This window comes from Halyomorpha halys, unplaced genomic scaffold, assembly GCF_000696795.3.
Source record: "Halyomorpha halys isolate HHAL.00 unplaced genomic scaffold, Hhal_1.1 Scaffold598.1, whole genome shotgun sequence".
Taxonomy (NCBI): Eukaryota; Metazoa; Arthropoda; class Insecta; order Hemiptera; family Pentatomidae; genus Halyomorpha; species Halyomorpha halys.
Genome location: NW_027105473.1, coordinates 52,816 through 74,074, shown reverse-complemented (window position 1 = coordinate 74,074; position 21,259 = coordinate 52,816). Strand labels below are relative to the sequence as shown.

The 21,259-nt window shown below is 32.4% G+C and overlaps 1 protein-coding gene across 1 annotated transcript in view; it reads left to right on the top strand.

Moving 5' to 3' along the window:
- The window catches only part of LOC106684648 (dynein axonemal heavy chain 10), a 114,757-nt gene that overhangs the window by 79,909 nt on the left and 13,589 nt on the right, over positions 1 to 21,259 (top strand). The window contains exons 28-31 of the mRNA XM_067051521.1: positions 6,839 to 7,026; positions 17,654 to 17,872; positions 17,961 to 18,063; positions 18,705 to 18,879. Coding sequence (XP_066907622.1) covers positions 6,839 to 7,026; positions 17,654 to 17,872; positions 17,961 to 18,063; positions 18,705 to 18,879 — 685 coding nt within the window. The remainder of the gene's footprint in view (positions 1 to 6,838; positions 7,027 to 17,653; positions 17,873 to 17,960; positions 18,064 to 18,704; positions 18,880 to 21,259) is intronic.

The window sequence follows — 21,259 nt, the reverse complement described above, 5'->3', positions numbered from 1 at the left end:
AATTTGATTTCATTTTGAAGGTTTTAAGGAAAAGCAATCCTGGGAGTGTAACCAATTTGTTAAGTTATTTTTTATAGTAAAATAATTTTAATGATAATATAATTTTGATCTGTCTTGTTTCTATCTATTTTCTCTAAGATTGATTTTGTATAATATGAATTGATTATATTGAATCGATTAATTATGTTAACTTTCAATATACTCAAATTATATGTTAATAAAGTTTTTAAAATGAAAATAAAAATAACATCTGACTACAATTTTTTATCTTATTGAAAAATAACGCAATAAAAATTTAAATTATATTAAACTTTAGTAATATAAAATCATTCAGACCAATAAAAAATCATTATTTTTTCATATTTAGAAAATACTTAGCTTTGTTGAATTTTGATTCCAGGAAATTATTTGAAAGTAGAAAAGAACATTTAATTTTTATAAGGAATTATTATTCCTTAAAATAAAATAAATTAATATATACGTGAAAACCTTAAATTGATTTGGCAAAAGAGATTCCAGTTTACTGGGCCTCTTATGAATTAGAGTGGAGGTAATACAGGAATTGGAGATATGGAGATGGTTAGGATTAGTAAACTATGGTCTGAAGATAGGTTATCGAGGCGTGAAAGGGAACTGTTTAGAGGGCCTAAGCCTTTGTGTATGAAGAAGTCAGGGTTATGATTAGGATTGGGTGGGGAGTATGTAAGAGAGTCAGAACAAAAAATGTTGCAACAAAGGGAATTGAGTGCAGACAGGAGTGATTTTCCATGGGAATTGGTAGTTCTAGCTCCCCATTCATAACTCAATAATTCATTGGTCTGCGCCTAGATGAAAATAGTGTCCGAGAGAATCAAGGAAGGAATTGAATTGGGGTTGGGAAATTGGAATTTTGGGTGGTGAATAACCCACTACAATTGTTATGGGAAAGAGAGAAATTTAGATCAATACAGCTGTGGTTTGCAGGAAATTTTGGGCTTGTAGGAGGACTAATTGATATGAAAGGGATCGGTGGATAATGGTGTTCATTATCCATGTGCTGTTCTATCAGAGTGGTTCGTTCGATAAATTTGGTTCTGAGGTATGTTGATTAGTTGTGGTAAGTCAAGTTTCAGTTATTAAAGCTACATCTATATGTTTTTATGTTATAAGACTGTTCGTTTATTATCTTGATTTCAAACACCATTCACATGTTCTAGGTCTAGTTGCTAGTTGGTCTAGCTAGCCTTTGTACGTCTGGCACCCCTTACAGGGTGCCCTTCCTTGTTGCATAGCTCACACACAGTAGGTGCTTGCCTATGCTAGCTGCATTCTGTAGATTTGTGTTGTTCACCACACTTGACGCATCTTGATCTAATAATAATGATGAAAAAAAAGAAATGATTGGTTAAGCATACATAGATATCTACAGACTCTATATAAATATTAAAACCACCTAATAGTATTTATCTTACACTACATCTATCTTTCTATCAATTTACAATTTTGTTTGAAGCTTTTAATTGTTATTTTTTGAGCATTGGATGGACACTAGGTGATTAAAGAGAAGGGATTTGAAGATTGGGGAGGGGGGAGGTATTAGAGTAATGAATGAAGGAGGGAATAGATTTCCACAGGGAAGAGATGAATGGCGGGATTGGATAACTTGGTAGAGAAAGGATACAAGGAAATATTTACAACAGAAGGACGGGTAAAGCCACTTCAACTCTCCATAAAATGGGATGTAAGTGGTGTTCCTGGGAACCTCGAAGATGGACCATACAAAGCAATTAATCAATTAATTAATTTTGCTTTGAGATCCCCAGAGACACCCCCGCAAAAATAGTCAAAGTGGGGAAATATTAAGGAAGTAACCAGGAGCCTACAGGTTTTGAAAGGAAATAGGTAACAAAGGTAGTTTAAATGATTTAGAGTGGAGAATGTATAACAAGAAATATCGGAGACATGATTTTACCAGGAGAGAGTTTGGTCAATAGTGACATCAAGGTTTTTGAGGGGTAGGTGGCATTTTATTGGATTATTGTTTAGGAATAGGTTAGAATATGGGGAATAGTTTTAAGGAGGTGATTGGATCCTGTTATGATAGCCTTAGTCTTCTCTGCATTGAACTATTATTCCAATTCTGTTCAAAGGTATATTTATCAACTAAATAAGGTAATATCATTTTAATTACTATGTCCAATATTAGTTGTGGAAGATGTTTCATTAATTAATATGTCTCTTCAAGTAAAAGTATCTGTGTTAAAGTAAATAATCAATAATATAACTCTATAAACATTCAGGGACCAGTACCCTCTAGACGTATGAGCCACAATAGAGTAATTGATTCAATAATTGTTTTAAGAATTGAGGAGAGCTAATATATATACCGATTTTTAATAAAAATTTTTAAAAATGTGGTCATTGTAGGTAGATTTATGAAATATGTGATGATAATTTTTAAAATGAGTTGTCTTCTATTAGCATCTGCTTTTTTTTTTAATACATAACTGTAATATATAAGAAGTTAAGGACTAAACTTCAGGATGAGACTCAAAGGAAGATAAACTGAAGTTCCCAGAATGATTGTTTATTCAAATAATTAATTACATAACTCATTGTAGTCTCAGTACTTTGAATTTGAGTCGTTATCCAAAGAGCATAGAATACTAAGCATTTTGACAGAATATCTTTACACTCCATTTACAAGAAAGCAATGATTCTGCTAATTCTCTAGAAAAATAGGAGTTTGCAGTGTTGTTAGTTAATTTTGATTCAAGTGCTATTTCATTTGTGGTATGTTGTGAATTTCTTTAATAATAATAATACTTTATTTATTCTTGGAGGAGTTCCTTTAGAATAATACAGAGAAATCAACAGAAGAGGGCTGAAGAGCCTCAGAGATACTTAGACAAAAATACAAAGAAATATAAACAGTCATTATAAAAAATAATTATGTTACTTTCTCACTTTTATCTTTTAAACAATAAAAAAAGATGAATAAATAAAAAATAGAAAAAAAAAACGATGTAAAAATAATTAAGAATGATATAATAGTTTACAAACATATTTACAATTATATTGATTTACAATTTTATAGGGTCTGAATGGATAAGAAATGATTAAACAGGTGGGATTTAAATGTAGGGAGGGTATTGGAATGACGGATGTTGGAAGGGATGGAGTTCCATAAGGATGAGGCTCGGATAATGAACGATCTATCGAAAGAGGCGGTTCGGTGGGCCTTTGTGTATAAATCTGAAGACCAGGAACGAATAGAGGATTCGAATTGAAGGAGCTTGGAGATGTATGAAGGACGGCAGGATTGGATGAATTGGAAGATAAAGGGTGCCAGAAAATACTTACAACGGTAGGAAGGATAAAGCCACTTCAACTCTACATAAAAACGGGAAACAGAGGCATCCCTTGGGATCCCGAAGATGAATTGTACACAGCAATTTATCAAACGTTTTAATTTCGCCTCGAGATCCCCAGAGACACCCCTGTATACCGTACAGCAATAGTCAAAGTGGGGAAATATTAGAGAAATGACTAGGTGCCTACAAGTTTCATATGGAAATAGGTGGCAGAGGTAATTTAGACGTTTTAAAGTTGAAAAGGAACAGTGGGAGATATTAGATACATCGTTTTTCCAGGAAAGTGTTTGATCAAAGGTTATTTCCAGGTTTTTGATGGTGGGGTAAAGTTTGATGGGACTATCATGTAGGAACAGAGTTGGAATTTTAGGAACAGTTTTAAGGAGATGATTGGAGCCTATTAAGATTGCCTTCTCCCCATTTAGCTTCAACTTGTTGCCTCTCGCCCATTCACAAATCCCATCCAAATCTTCTTGAAGTTTCTCTGTGGCTGGTAATAGGTCAGAAGGCGGGAAGGACAGATATATTTAGAAATCATCTGCATAGATGTGGTATTGGGAGTGATAGATCTGGAGGGGAAGGCCATTAATGTAAATAGCAAACAGAGTAGGAGATAGAGAGGACTCTTGAGGAACACCACAGGAAAGGGAGAGGGTCTTAGATGGTGGTTGACCTGGGAGATTACATACTGGAACCGATTTGAGAGAAAGGATTTGAACCAGCACAGGGCACTGTTGGATAGAGCAAGATTACACAATTTAGTAAAGAGAATGTTTTGGTCAACAGTGTCAAACGCTTTGGAAAAGTCTAGAAGGATGAGGATAGTGAGGTTTTGGTGTTAAATGGAGTTTTGGAAGTCATGAGTTATTTTAAGGAGAGTGAATTGCGTTGAATAGCCAGATCTAAAGCCAGATTGGAAAGGGTTGATAAGGGAACGTTCATCTAGGAAGTTAGAGAGTTGATTTTGGACAAGGCGTTCTAACGGTTTGGAAAGGTTAGATAGAAGAAAAATAGGACGTAAGTCGTGCAGTGAGCTAGGGTTGGAAATTTTCTTCAAAGGTCAGACAAGGGCAGTTTTCCAGGAAGATGGGAGTATGGAGTTTTGTAATGAAAAGTTGTAGTTGTGGTAAAAAATAGGAATAATGATAGGGAGGCTGGATTTTATTAGTTTTACTGGAATACTATCAGGGCCATAATCATTAGTGTGGTATTTTAGGACAGCGGAAAGTAATTCATCATAGAACAGATGTGAGAAAAAGAAGTCTTCAGGATTGAAATTGTGATGTTGAATATTGGAGATAGAGGAATTATGACCATAGAATAAGAAATGGCCATTGAGTTCATCTGGAGTCACATGGAAGGAACTGAGATTATTGGATTCTGGTAGGGATAGGTTTACGAAGTATTTTCCATTTGGATTTGGAATCAGAAGCATTGGAAAGGGCGTTATGAAAGTGGGTGGCCTTAGCAAGTCAGACGGCGGATTGGGTTTTATTCCGAAGGATCTTGAAAGACGTGCAATCAGCAGGTAAATGGGTTTGACGGTATTTGTCCCTCGCTACATCTCTTCTTTTCATCATTTCCTTTATTTCAGGGGTCAGCCAAGATGCAGAGGGACGACGTATGGTTCTGGTTTTCAAAGAAGCATGGATATCTAATATGGATTGTAGGTTTGAGGTAAGGGTGGTTACCATAGGGTCAATGGAGTTATAGGAATATATGATGTCCCATTGGAAACAATTAAGGTCAGGCTGATGGGATTCATTAGTGATAAGGTCTAAATTGTGGTATATTTTGGGGGTGAAGGATTTCACGGGTAGGTCGTATGTAATTTGGATCAGATCATGTGATGAGAGAAATGGAATGGGATGTTGAGAAGAAGACAGGATTTTAATGGGGGAGTCACAGATATAAAGGTCTAACCAGGTGTCGGAAAATTGGGTGTGATGGGTAGGAGAATAAGAAACAAGATGAAGGTTAAGGGAAAACAGTAGGTCAGTTAGGAAGTGCTTTGGAGATTAATATTAAAAAATGTTAAAGATTAATTTTAAAATGTTGTTTGAATCTATCATGAAACTTATACAGCTTGATAATGAATATTAGAATAAAAAAATATATTGTTTGTACATATCATGGAACTTATATTGCTTAATAATGAAAATTAGAATAAATGTATCTTATGCTGCTAAATGATGAATAGGAATAAAAAAAAAAAAAAACTTCCTCAACCAAGGTATTTATTAAATGGCTGGACTTTCTGAAGGAACATCAGGGGAGGAGGGAGTCATCCAAGTGCATGAACTGAGAAGAAGAAGCATAACACGGTTTTGTTTGATCAAGACTAATTCGCTCTTCCTTAGTCTTGCCTGTTTTGTTTCTGATAGTACCCACAACTATCATCTCTTAGATTACTAAATAAAAAAAAATGTATATATTGTAATATTCAAAAATTATTTAAAGTAAATAAAATGAACTTTATATAGTTTTCTACTTATTCTCATTCTTTAAAAGATAGCTTTGAAGATGACAAGGTCAAATAAAAATATTAAATATTAAATAAATATGAGAATTTTTATTTTATTGTATATAATATTATAGACTCTCAATCTCAGGGCGTGCTTTTCAAAGCAATCAGAACAATTAATTTTAATAACACTTTTACACTTAATTATATGTTGAGCAACACTAACCAATTTATGCTCTTCTATGATGACTGATGATTTTTGATGACTTCTATTTCACAAACTAACACTGTATTTTAACAAAGCATTTGGTCTTCTAATAGTTTTCAACACATCTAATCCCGGCGATCCAAGCCAAAGTCACTTTAACTTTTCGGATGATTTCAGATGTCCCACTGAGGGTGACAAACAATGTTCAGGAACTCCTGCATCCAGGATATATCCTACCTTTCCCGCATATAAACATCAAGTAATGTCTTAAACATCAAGTGGTCTAGATGTTTGTTGTAAACATCGATTATAGCACAACAGTTTTGAGTTTTTACATGTGAATTTCTCTGTGAATATTATTCTTTAACATTTAGTACAACTTCTATTTTTTCTTGAATGGACTGTAATTATAAATCTTGATGGGAAGATGAATATATTTAAAAATATTTGAATCTGCTCACCATGGCAGTGATTTGGACATTATCTTTAGTGACTGCATATTTAACTGATGAAAATTGGTTAGCTTGCTTTTTGGTTTAATACAACAAATAAACAATACTAAAATGATACAAAACATAAAACATACTAAAAATCATTTATATATAAAAATAACTATATACTCATAAAAGAGGATATTACAATATATATATTCTTTAATTTAAATGTTGCTTTTAGATTATTTTAATTAAAATTCAGTAATGTAACCAGCAAGCAGACTTAAAATTTGATGTTTAAGTGTTCACGAGGTGCTGTAAGGTGTCTGTTTAATATTATCTATTGCTCCCACAAAGTTTTTTTTTTTTTTTTTCACAGGCTCAAAATTTTCTAAATAGTTCAAAGGTAGAAATAGAGCAACTAGAAATTGAAGTCAAAGTAAACAATGAAAAAAATGAACTAGAAAAGGCAGATAAATATAAAGCACACTGTGAGCTAGAAATTAGTGTCACAATATTAGAAGCTGCTGAAAAACTGGTTTATGGATTAACTTCTGAGCATTCAAGGTGATAATAATTAGTAAGCAATGTATTAAATCAAAATGATTTTTTTTTTATAGTTAATTGTAACCAAATTCTCTATATTAGTAGGCTTGGTACCTTGGCTAATCTCTGCAGGTTTGATTTCAATTTTTTAAAATTAATTTGAATAATAGTCTATGCACAGTCCACATGATTGTGTTCAAGCTCCCATTTGTACATATTGATAAAGGACTGCTGCTGCATAGGAACTTCATAGTACTTTATACCAGCTATCGGAGCCCAAGGAACAACCATAGCAGGTGGTTTACTACCACACCATAGCACTTGATGAATTATTATGTTATTGTACTTTTTCAACACTGCATTTTTTTTTTTTTTTTTTTTTTTCCCGGCCAAGAAGCACCGTGGCCACAGAGGGCCTATTCTACGCCGTCCCTCCTCTGCTCAAAACAGGCCAATTGCCTTTGCAAATCTGGACACTGTATAAGGATCTACTGTTTCACAAAGTTTGGGATCCAAGATACAATCCTTACCAAAGATGAGGAATTGTGTTCTTCCCACTGCATCACATCTACAAATGATGTGATAAGCAGTCTCTTCCTTCTTCCTGCAGAACCTGCAGATAGGGGACTCTATCAGTCTCATTTTATAGAGATGCTTGTTTAGCTGACAGTGTCCCGTGTATAGACCTGTCACCCATCTTAAGATACTCCTATCCATATTAAGAAAGCAGTTACTTCTTTTCGGGGAGGGTCCTTTGAGGAACATTTTTTATTGTTCCATCCTTCTGGTATTTCTCCAGAGTAACCCAGCCTTGCTCTCAGCAATCTTTTTGATATGCCTCTTCGCATGGCTGAGACTAATTCCACATATGGGTTCAGGTGTGAGAGGAACATACTCAGATCCTTTCCTTGCTAGGTAGTCGGCTCGCTCATTTCCTTTAATGCCTTTATGTCCAGGCACCCATTCCACCCGCACCTTGTTGGCCAAGGAGAGAGAGTTCAGGTTAGCCTTACACTCCTCCACCAATTTGGAGCGGGTTACATAGTTATCCAGCACATAGATGGCTGCCTGACTGTCCGTGTAGATCGTAATTAGCCTTTCCCTCATGCCCTCTTTTATTAAATTCTGGGCACAGACATTTATTGCAAACACCTCAGCCTGAAACACTGTGGTGTGTTTTCCTAACGAAATGGATGCGCATTGATTAGGCGTTGTTTATCCATCCTCCATATTCCTGCTCCAGATCTTTGTTCCATTAAGGAGCCGTCTGTGTAGCAGTTTATCCCAATACACGGCTTGTGTGGGGTTGACCCTTCAACCCTTACACTGTAATAAGTGTTCTTGTATTTCTTCTCCTGATGATCAGAATGCATAGTCAGGATCCCGTCTTCATTGATCCTCCTGAACAGTCTGCCATGTCCCTCATAAGTTAAGTAATGGTAGTTCGTTCCTAGTTTCATAAGCCTTTATGCAGAGCTAAGGGCTTGAGCTTCAATCTCTATATGTAGAGGTTTAATGTTAAAAAGAATCTCCATTGCTACAGAAGGAGTAGAGCTTATGGCTCCCGTTATTATGAGGCAGGCCAGTCTCTGAAGTTTCCCGAGCCAAGTTTAGGATTTTTTGGTCGTAGCCTTGTGCCACCATACAATGGCAGCATATAGAACAATTGGTCTTATCGTTCCCATGTACAACCAATATATAACTTTTGGGTTGAGGCCCCAGGATTTGCCTACGGCTCCTTTACATGCCTCGAGACACCTCAGTGTCTTCATACTGGTCCTTCCAACATGGAGTTGCCACTTCAGTTTACTGCCCAGAGTAATGCCAAGATGTTTGACTTCACTGCAGAATCCCAATCGTTCACCATTAAGGTACAGCGACCTGATTGCAATGTTCCGTCTGTTAGTGAAGACACAAATATTGATCTTTTGAGGATTGATGCTCAGACCATATTCCTGCCACCATCCGTTCATAAGGTCTACCGATGTTTGAAGCAGTCCTGAGGTAGTTCCCGGGAATTTGCCTCCTATCAGCACAGCGATATCGTCAGCATATCCCTGCGTGTAGAAACCTGCCTTATTGGATCTGACAAGTAAGGTGTCCACCACCATACACCACAGGAGAGGAGATAGCACTCCACCCTGTGGATAGCCACCAGCGGGCTTCATCCACATCTTAGTGCGTCCTAGCTCCGACTTGAGCAATCTTCCTTCCAACATCGCATTGATCCAGTTGAAAGAAACCTGTCCCACCTCTTTCATTTCCATGGCTCTCGCCATGGTTCTGTAAGAAGTACGATCAAAGGCGCCTTCAATAATCGATAATCCTTATAGGCCAAACTCTTTTCAATCCTAGATACTAAATTATGTAATGCATCCAAGGAACAACCATAGCAGGTGGTTTACTACCATACCATACCACTTGCTGAATTATTATGTTATTGTACTCTTTCAACACTGCATTTAATGTTCTTTAATTTGTTGCATTGTGACTTTTTTGATAGGATCCACTGTTCAGGTCTTTTAGGCGAAAAGCTAAAAGAAATACATCAATCTTGTAGTTCATTAGTTTATGAACCTAATTAGCTTCTTAATAACCATTTTAGGACCCTTAGAAATGCGTTTCTGAGTTTGGACAGTTCTTGCCAAATTTGAAAAGTATTTGTGTTTTGTGGTTTTCAGCTGTTCTTACTATTTTACCAAATTAATAAGTTATGATACTCATTTGATTCAGAATTTAATAATGTTCAATTTTTTATAACATACCTTTTTCGCTAGGATGCACAGTTTAGGAATTATAGGTGAAAAAAAAGAAAAAAGACCTGATTTGTTTCTTAATTAAATTAATTAGTAAGAGTTTGAGGTCTGCCTGGTATGCGTTTCCGTTTTATGTGTGGTAAAAACTAATTTTCAAAATTTTTCGCTCGTATGTGTTTTGTGAGCTGAATTTTATGCATTAGATTCCTGTACTAAAATTTTTCAGACCCATCATCTTATGGAACAGCAGTGGTATCTTCTTTCAACATTTCAGACCAACCAGGGTTTGGTGTGTGAGTAAAAGAAGCATAGGATCTGTTGTACAGTGGTAACTCTGTCACATAGAGCTGGGAGGTTCTGTGTGGGTTTTTTTTGGTCATTGGTGTAGTCTGTAAGTAGCTTATTGTGTGAGATACATGTATAGTATAAATTAATCTACTAGATTATTATCAATATTGTTGTCGAATGTCAATAAAACAGTTTGAATTTCAAGAGATTATATTAAATAAAGAAAACAATAAGATCAGCATCTCCTTCTGCTTAATCCTGAAGGAAAGAGCCTCAGTATATATTGCCTAAATAGTTCAAATGTGAAATGCTTTGATTATCAAATTTAAGCCTGAATCAATATTGATAAATATAATTTTTATAAAAACCGCTCTCTCTGCTTTTTTTTGGATATTCCGGTAAGGATGTTCTTATACCACTCTTTATGTAACACACTACCATAGCAGTATTTCTTTAAATTATTGTGAACTTATCTGCCAGTTATCAAGTATTTATATTATCATTTATTGCCAATATATTATTTTAAATTTACCTTCTCTACAGTCTTTAGTTTTCTCTTCTTTCAAATGTATTTTTTGTTATCATCAAAATCTTATATTTTGCTGTCTTCATACAGCTCATCATTTAATTAATTGTTCATTTTTAGCTTTATAACCTCACTCTTTTCCAATATTCTACCTGTTAACCTACCCTAAAATATCCCTCTAGTGAAAAAGACACCAAATTGTCATACCCTATTACACATTGTAAGTAAAAATTGTAATTATGTATATATTTTTTAGATTGTATTAGTTTTGTGCCACAAATTTCTCTCATTTTTATTTTACATTTATAATTAAATTTTGTGGATATTATTAAAAATGTTGTCATAGTAATGAGTAAAGTCGGCCATGGATATTATATAGAAGATGGTTATGTTATTTGTGTTCTTCACTGAGAACACGTCCAATCATCTTATCATAAAAACAGTGTCCTCTGATTTAATTTAATTTTTAACCTATGGATTTATAATCACACAATATAATTTAAGAAAACCAGAAGAGGTAATGCCTAGTGTTGAAGGTTTATTTTATTTTAAAAATATTATGAACTGTTAAATTATTTTTTCTTTTAGTATTTACTCCTATAGATTTGACTTCTTTTTTTCAAATAATTTTTACCTTTATTTAATGAAAACTTTTATCCCTATATTGACTAAACCCTATACTAATTTATAAAAAATAGTTGAAATGTAGAATAATTTCAAAGAAAAGCCAATTAACTTTTAGAATGCACAATGTTAAGTTAATACTATTTAAAGATATGTATATGTGTATATATTGTAATATTCAATATTTATTAAAATAATTATTAGAAATTTTAATTATCTTTATTATTCTCAGATCTAAAATATAGCTTTGATGATTACAAGATTTAAATAAATAAATAAAATATTAAATAGATATGAGAATTTTATTTTAAATTATTAAACAATATTGACTCTTAGCTCAGGGCAGGTTTTCTAGACAATCAGAATACAATGACGTATAAGAATTATTAGCTACTTTTACAAATATACTGAAATTCTATGTTGAGAAAAACTAAAAATTATATAATCTTCATGGATAACTGGTGATTCTTGATGTCTTCTTTCTAAATATGTATCACTGATAGTGGACAAAGTATGGTAAACACCACCTACTTCCTGGACATGTTCACTCTCCCACCATCCAAACAAACAATTGTCTTTCTTCCTTTGTCTCTTTTCCAACCTTTGATAATCAATGTAGTAAACATTGGTTATAGCTAAACGGTTTTGAGTTTTTGTCTCTGATTTTCTTTATGTAGATTTTTCCTTAACACTTATTTTGCTCTTCATTCTTACTTAAATTTACTGTAAATACAATCATGATAGGAAAATAACTGGATGTGAATGATTGAAAATATTTGAATCTGCTCAACATGGCAATGATTCTACCGACTTCAGAATGGCAGTACCATCTTGACTACTTTGAATGATGTTTTTTACTCCATATTTGACTGAAAAAAATTGGCTATCTTGCTTTTTGGTTCAACAGGACAAATGAACAATATTGAACTTTGATACATAAAATAAAACATAGCTAAAACTATTCATCTATAAAAATTAACTATTCATTTATAAAAAATAACTATTTATGAAAAATATATTATATATATATATATTGTATGAAATCCCTATTTATTTATGTTTTTTATTTCACTTTTGTTCCATAAAGAGTATTGTTTCTTTTTCTTTTTTTCATTTTATATAGAGATCTGTATTTTGTTTTGCAGATATATTTAATTTTCAGTATTTTTCATGAACATCACGTCTTATTATTCATTTTATTTAATTTTTTTTCTAAGTAAAGAGTATTGTTTTCTGTTTTTCATTTTATCTATAGATTTATATTTCACATACTTTTAATATTTTCGTTATTTAATGTAAAATATGCCTACTTATTCATTTCATTGTTTTTTTGTAAGAAGTGATGTATAGTTTTTTTCATTTTATATAGAGATCTTTTTTTAATCTTTCATATACTCTTGATTTATTTCATATTTTACATAAAGTATGTCTACTTATATATTTTATTTTATTCCTGCAAGGAGCTTAATGTTTTATTTATCAATTTATCTAGAGATTTATATTTTTACTTATCGCATGCTTGTAATTAGTTGTAAATCTACCAGCAATTTTATTTTCTTTCTATTATTCATTTTTAATTTTATTTAATGATTTATATTTTCTACACATCCTTTTGGTTTTTTAAGCACCAGATATTTTTTTTGCATTTTGCTTTTGGGGAATTATCTTTTCTTTTCATTGTATCTTAAAATTTATATTTATATGCTTCACATTTCTATAGATATCTTGAGACTATTCTCCATTATTAGTTTATCTTTTATCTTATTTAATTAAAAAAGGAAAATAGTAAATGTACCCTCTCCCTTGATGTTAAATACCTTTTTTTTATCACATTCTCAATATACCTTCTTTATTTGAATTATAAAACTGATCCATTCCTCACTGCTTCATATCCTTTCCTTTGCTTATACATTACTACTATCCTAACCTCCTGCCATTTTAACTCCCAATCCCTTACTACACATTATGACAAATTATTGGATTATTTTCCACAAAATTTTTACCTTACTATTGTCACCTCAGAAACATTGCTTAAACCCAATATCCCTACTCTGTCTGCTTCTCCAATTTTACTCTACTTAGTCATGACCGAATAGATCAAATTGGTGGTGGTGTTGCTATTGCGGCCAACATATGCTTAATAATTTATCTGTCATGGTTGTAAGGATTGTGTATTACCATGTTTTGTTTTGGCTACAAAAGTATTAATAATACCAGTTTTACGTAAGCGGTCAGTAGCCCCTTATCTCTCTACCTTGTCAGTAGTTGCCAGCCGGTTGGCCAAACCTGATACTCGTCTTTCCACGGCGGGTGGCTCTTCTCTTCCAAGAAGACATCTCTCCACGAGGGGCCCCACCACCCAGGGTGAAACATAGACTATTTATTTTTTTTAAGTCGCATAGACAAAACCCACATTTTGTTGTGTTTTTTAATTAGTAAAATTAATTTTATTTGTATTTTCAGAAGTTAATTTTTTTATTTTATTTTATGTCTTTATGTCAAAATAAAGCGAAATTTGACAAAATAATTTTTTTTTCTCTTCTTTTTCATTACCTTACATGGCTGGGCTAGTAAAGGTTAATTTGAAAACCTACCCGCTGTAACACTTTTATATATTCATGATAGTCTGAGGGACAAAATCCTTCTAAAGTCTCCTTTCCTTGACACCCCCATTTGTAGTATATTTTGGTTCAAGTTTCTTTAAGTTTTTTTCCCCCTCTATATTTTCATTTACTGCTTACCTTATGTCCTTTTTGATGATATATTTGAATCCTCATTCCTTTCATAAATTCCTCTCTTTCTACATGTAATAATTCCAGATGATCTCAACACCAACCAAAGATTCTCTCGATAGATCATACCTCATAAACCTAATTTCCTCCCTAGACCTATATATTGATCCCTACCAATCCACACATAATACCCAGTCCACCAATACATGGTTTGGTTTATTTATCATTGATTCTCCACAGAAGGTTTTGTCCTCCCAAATTCCTGTCTTTTCTTTCATTCCATGACCTTATAAAAATATCGTACAACCTCTGTACTTTCATGCTAATTCCAAAGAAAATTAGTTGGCGAAATCTTGATTTCTTAATCATAGAAAACATTGGTTCCTATCTTGATGCACTTTCCTTCTCCTCAGAACCTGACTATTCTCTTTTATCAATTAATGACATGGTCGAATGCCTCTCCATACATTCCTTAATCAACATGCTTCTCTTAAAATCTATATCTTCAAACTTTTCCCGGCTCCCTTGATCAACTCAGAAATAAGAGAGGTAATGAGAAGAAGAGATGCTGCTAGAAGATGCTTCAGACGTACCATAGTTTCAGTGCACTATTCCACCTTTAAGTCCCTCCGAAACCTTATTCAAGCATCTTTATGCCACGCCAAGGAGCAATACTTTCATAACATCTTATCCCAAGCACTTGACCCTAAATCCAAATGGAAAATTCTCCCCATTGTAAGCTCTAAATTCTAGTCTTATTACCCAGTATATCTGGACCATTTTAACTCTTTCTTTGCTCCTTTTCTTCCTTAGATGATTTTTCACCTTATCTCATCCTTGTGATATGTATTGACCTTTTAACAATTCTGGATATTATTAAGATTTTTCACCATCTGTCCTGATACCTGGCCAGGGTGGAATATCTTTTAAGGAACCTTTCACAGTGACCTTGGATATGTACACACCTGTGTTTATTTGCTACATGGGCCCCCTATCAGAGCTATTAACACGTTAGTGTACAACAGTTTTTGAAAAAGGATCAGAATCCAACTAAGCAGGTACAAACCCTTCCTAGACATGTCAACCTTTCCCACCCCCTCCCATGCCAAGGGGGGGACGAACACCAAGGGGGAGTTCTGTCATCTATGGCCAATGCGGAATTAGATTCATAAAAAGGTAATGCCTCTAAGGGCAGATGGGAGAAAAGGGGCAGGACAACTAGACCAGGAAAAAGAGGCATTGAAGACGAAGACACAGAAGCAGTAGAGGTCCAGAAGTAAGAAGACCGAAGAAAGGACAAGATGCACTTCGACGAGATGAAGTCCTAAGAATGGCTATGAGACCTGGACACCATTGCTTATGAACAAGATACCATTCACGTTACTACACGCACCACCCAAATCAACCAACCCAGCACTCATTCAGATATATATTAGGTAATAATGCATTAATCTATGGTTTATAGCAAACCAATTATCTGAATCATTTCAGTCATATTATAATTCCCTTTAATCATAACAATGTAAATAAACACTTTGTTCCATGATATAGTTTATGTACTATTATATTACCTAATGTCACCCCTTATCATATTATATAATTAATGGTAACAACATTTCATAAATATAAAGGTATTTAATTGGTAAACACTCAAAAAGCCTTTGGAAAAGAATCCAATTATAATAATAGTTTTGCAGGACTCAATATCAATTAATTAATTAACTTATTATTGGATAATGACCTTCAGCGATTATCATGGCATCCCGAATAAATCCCGAGACAGTACATAGCATCTGAAACTCCATTCGATCCTAACAACTTTTGTTTCTTAAAAGTTTACTCAGATAACCTAATCTCTACAGTCCTCAAGTCCAGAACTATTGATTATGGCCCAGACCAATTCCTGTAAATATCATAAAATTTTGTTTCCCCATCATTCTTCCTATCCTTTTTACACAGTCTACTTTATTGACAATCCCCCAAGATGTCCAATCTTCTATTGACAATCAAAAAATTTCAATCCTAGTTCTTTTTGATTTTTTTTAAAAGCCTTTACTCAGTTAATCATAGATCCTCCTCACTAAAATTCAAAACCTTTTCATATCAAATAGTGTCCTAAAGTGGTTCCTCTCTTTCTTGTCCCATCACTTCCAAACAATCATGATTCCAAACAAATCTCCTTCCTCTCCTCTTCTTCTGAAATGAGGTGTTCCTCAGGGGTCCTCACTCTCTCCAACCCTTTTCTCCATTTACATTAACAATCTCCCTGATACCATTCACCACTCACAATACCACTTATATGCTGATGATATCCAAATATCACTACCTTCCATCCCTTCAAGATGCTCGAGGCCATCCAATAGATACAAGAAAATATAGACAGCATTAACCCATGGGCATTAAACAACAATTTGATATTGAATGATGAAAAAACTGAGGCCATTCTTATTGGTTCTAAAAGCCTCCTTTATACCCTCCCTTACTATCCCTTACCTTTCCTTAAAAATCAACCGATTAATTTTTACTCCACAATAAAAAACCTTGGATTAACTTTCAACCAACTCCTCTCCTGGAATACTCATATTTCCCCAATCACACACAAACCCATAACTGTTCTTAAACAATTTCTAAGAATCTGTGATTCCATCCCTCAGAATACCCATCAGATTCTGAGCAGTATCCTCTCTCCGTTTTCCCCACTTCGACCACAGTTCCTTGGTCTACATAGGACTATATGCAGGTCGAGTTGAGACTGAAGAGACTCATACATTTCTTTGTAAGATTTATCTTTGGGTTTCCCAGGTGCTCTTATGTCTTTTGTTGGTATACCGAGTTGAATTGGTTGTATCCCACCTCCCGAAGATAACACCTCCTTGGTGTTCTTCTATTCCAAATCTTTGAAATAAAAAACCCTACCTATATTCTTGATCTTCTCATTCTTTGTCCATCCATCCATTCATTAAACACCAGATCCCAACCGATTGATTTATATGTGCCCTTCCATAGAACCGCCTCCTTCAGCAAATCCTTCATATGTACAACCTCCTTCTGAAATTCTTTTCACATATCCATTCACTGATTCTCATCCATTCTTTCCTTGAAACAACGCCTATTCCTTCACTTACTACATAACCAAACCTCTGAATCAATGTGAACAATAATTAACTGTATATGAATATATAATGAACTGAATAAATATTGATTACTACTATAAATTGTAATTTAACCTAATTTTTTAATCTAATTTAACCCTGCATACTGAAATTTTCTAAATGTTAACCAGACAACTAATCCTAATGTGTGACCATCTGTAATATATTTATTCTTAGGGGATATTTATCCCAGAATAAAATTATTTTTTCATTTCATTACTTTTTTGTAGTTCACTTTAGAATTTTGTATCATTAGATTTTCTTATCAGATAATTGGATTAAAGGAAGAACTCATTTAGTCATTATACTGCTATTTAAATAAAGTGCCATGTTCATGTGTATTAAATGTTAAGACTTATTTGTAAGTCAATAAGATCTTTTTTGTAACATTGATAAAATAAACTAATTTTTTTTGTTTAAATAAGTTTTGTTAGCTAGATACGCTTAGTTTTTAATGATTCCAAATTATTATTTAGTATATAATTTCATTTTTAAAAAAAACTGTAACTATTTTAAAACTGCTTGTTATCTGGTGTTTAAGAAATATCTTATTATTTTATTCTATTATAGTTGGAAAAAGAAACTTAATACACTTAAACAGGAAAAGGCACACATTATTGGCAACAATTTAATCAGTGCAAGCTTTTTAGTGTACACTGGAATATTCAACTATGAAACTAGAAAAGAACTAATGCAACTTTGGACAAATTTTTTAAAAACTAAAGAAATTCCCTTCTCATCAAACTTTAAGCTTGAAACAGAATTAGTTGATACTGTGTTACTGAGAAGGTATGTTTTTTTTATTGAAAACATAATAATTTTGTTATGTACTACATATATTATATACCTAATATATAATAATAAGTTTGCATTTTAGATGGATTGCAGCTGGTTTGTCTGATAATGAATTTTCTATTCAAAATGCAATATTATTTACATATTCATCAAGAATTCCATTATGTATTGATCCCAAAGAAGAGGTAAACTCAACATCATTAATAATTTTACAACACACTAATCCATTATGGATAGCTACTGTCTAATTATTATTTATACTTTTATCCCTACTACTAATGATATTTAATGAATGTTTACTTTTTTTATGGCTTAGTGTTAAACAGTTGTTCTAATATTTATTTTTCATTCACATGGCAAACATAATTCAAGTTTATTCAACTGTTGTCTATTAAAACTTCATATAGTGGTGCTTAATGAACCCTATACTTTTGAAACTCTCAATTCTGACTAAGTTACAATAAAGGATGTATTTTTGTAAATGTGTAAAATTATTATTATTAAACCTTTAGCAGTGAAGAATTAAGTATGTGATATAAACAAAATATTCCAGGAGAACTGTTTCTAAACCATTCAATCTTTTATTTATAAAAATTTATAAAAAAAAAAACCCTTATGATTATAGAACAAACCCACCCTCATCACTTCTAAAAGTGTGTTTCCCTGAACTTTGCTGACTACCTATCTGTTTTTATCAAAACATTTAAATAATTTACTTCTTCACTGAGACCATTAATAGTAACTGGATAATACTTATACCTAATGATGAAATAATCTGATATATTTTCTTAATTTATATCATATTTATATTTAATCTAATTATTAGGCTGTGAATTGGATAATGTGTATGGAAGATGTAAACAGTTTTAAAGTTATATCATATGAAAATATAAATTTCCACAAACAACTGGAAATTGCAAAGAAGGATAACTTTTCAGTGTTGATTAAAGATGCTGACTGTATCGATCCACTAGTGTTACAGACAATTGAAGCTGGGAGAGGTATCTCTTTGTGCTATTAGATTATTTTGAAATTACATTTGTTTTTATTATTGGTAACACTGCCGTGTATTTGAAATATTTATATTTATAAATATATTAATATAGATATTACTGATTTTTAGATTTATATAAAATAATAATAAAGGTGTTATTGATATTTTATGTATTATATTATTTATAGTATTTACTACAAATGAGTACAGATAGTGGTTAATAATGATAAGTAAGGCAGAAAGAAAGTTATAAAGTTACACAGATATTTATAGAAAATATGATAATAAAAAAAAGTGATAATACTCTGGAAAATAATATTGTAAAATATAAAATCAAACATAAAGTTCGTAATTAAAATTGAAAAAAAATTGATTATAGAATATTTTAAAAATTAAAATAAAACTTAAATAGTTGAGGATATCATCTAAGAAGTGAAAGAGAAGTCCTTGCCCAGAGTAGCTAAAATTAGGCTAATTAATCACACAACTGGAACTGTAATCAATGATCGCAATGATAACTAAGATATATTGAGGAACTAGTAGGGATATCATATATATTGTAATATCCTCTTTTATGAGTAAATAGTTATTTTTATATATAAATGATTTTAGTTTTTTATGTATCAACATTAAATGTTAAACCAAAAAGCAAGCTAACCAATTTTCATCAGTAAAATATGCAGTTGCAAAAGATATCGTTCAAAGCCATGATGGCGGGGCGTTTCCTTTCAAAATTCCGTTAAATCGCGGCCATGTTGAGCAGATTCAAATATTTTTAAAATTGTATTTAACTTCCCATCATAATTGTAGTTACAGTAAATTAAAAAAAAAAATAGAAGTTGAGAATAAGTATTAAAGAAAATTATTTATAAAGGAAATAAAAAGAAAAAACTCAAAACCGTGGTGCTACAATCGATGTTGAAAACGAACTCCTATAAAAGGGAAAGGAAGAGAGTTTGGTTTTTGATCATCGAGAGATGGATGTCATCGCCTATAGGCAGGATGTCCGGAAGATCCCTACTCTCAGTGGTAGACATCTTGAAAAAAGAAGACATCAAAGAGTCACCCAAGAAGAATAAAGGACTCTTGGTTTGGATTGGCTAGTGAGAGTACGTCCGTTGGCTGGAAGAAGAGATGTGACTGAAAGCCACTGTTAAAGACATAGCACTATCGAAAAGAAGACATTAAGACTCATCAATCATCAAAACAAGATTGTGTAATTGGTCAGTTTTGTTTCTAACTATAATTTAATACAGTAGTTATTGAATTTAGTACATTAGTTATTAATTTAATTAAGCGTTATTGGTAGAAAAGTGTCTGTTCTGATTGCCTAGAAACCCGCCCTGAGATTAAGAGTCTATAATATTATATATAATCAAAAATAAAAACTCTCATATTTATTTAATATTTAATCTTTTTATTTGACCTTGTCACGTTCAAAGCTATCTTTTATATATGAGAATAAGTAAAAGCTATCTAAAATTCCATAATGTTGGCTCAAATAAAAATATTACATAATATTACTATTTGAGTTTAATTTGACCGCACCTGGACCATATTCCATTTATTATATAAAATTTCATTTATTTAATCATAAATAATTTTTGAATATTACAATATATATATATAAGTTACGGTATGAGTCAGCTGTTATTTCGTTGTCAGCTGACTGAGGGATCGAACGTATATAAGAGATGTACCAAATACAATAAAGCCAATATTTTACAGCAGTTCAAGCGAGTTAGATCTTATTCCTTCTTCTCTTTTTTGACATTGTGCTTTCGCTAATACTTATATATATATTGTAATATTCAAGAATTATTTAAAATAAATAAAAAGGAAAATTGATAGTTTTTTATTGATTCTCATATCTAAAGGATAATTTTTAAGATGACAAGGTCAAATAAAAATATTAATATTAAATAGATATGAGAATTTTTATTTCATTATATATAATATTATTGACTCTTAATCTCAGAGCGGGTTTGTAGGCAATGAGAACAGACACTTTACTACTAATAACAATTAAACTTAAATACTAGCCATTGTGCAAAAGTTTTACATTCTAAATGGAATATGGTCCGGGTGTGGTCAAAAAAACTCAAATAGTAAATGGGTATACTATTTTTATTTGAGGCAACGTTTCGCCCCAAGATGCAGGGCTTCGTCAGGGCTAAAAAAGATACTAACACTTAACATAGTTCCAAAAAAAACAAAAAAAAAAACATAAGTGCAAAATAACATGGGTATACAATAAAAAGTAAAATTTAATAAGAAAAATTAAAGATTGTAAACAGTAAATGGAAACGGTAATATTAACAGAAATATAAGAGAAGAAATATTAAAGAAAGTATAAATTAAGAGATGAAAAGAGAAAAGAATAAAAT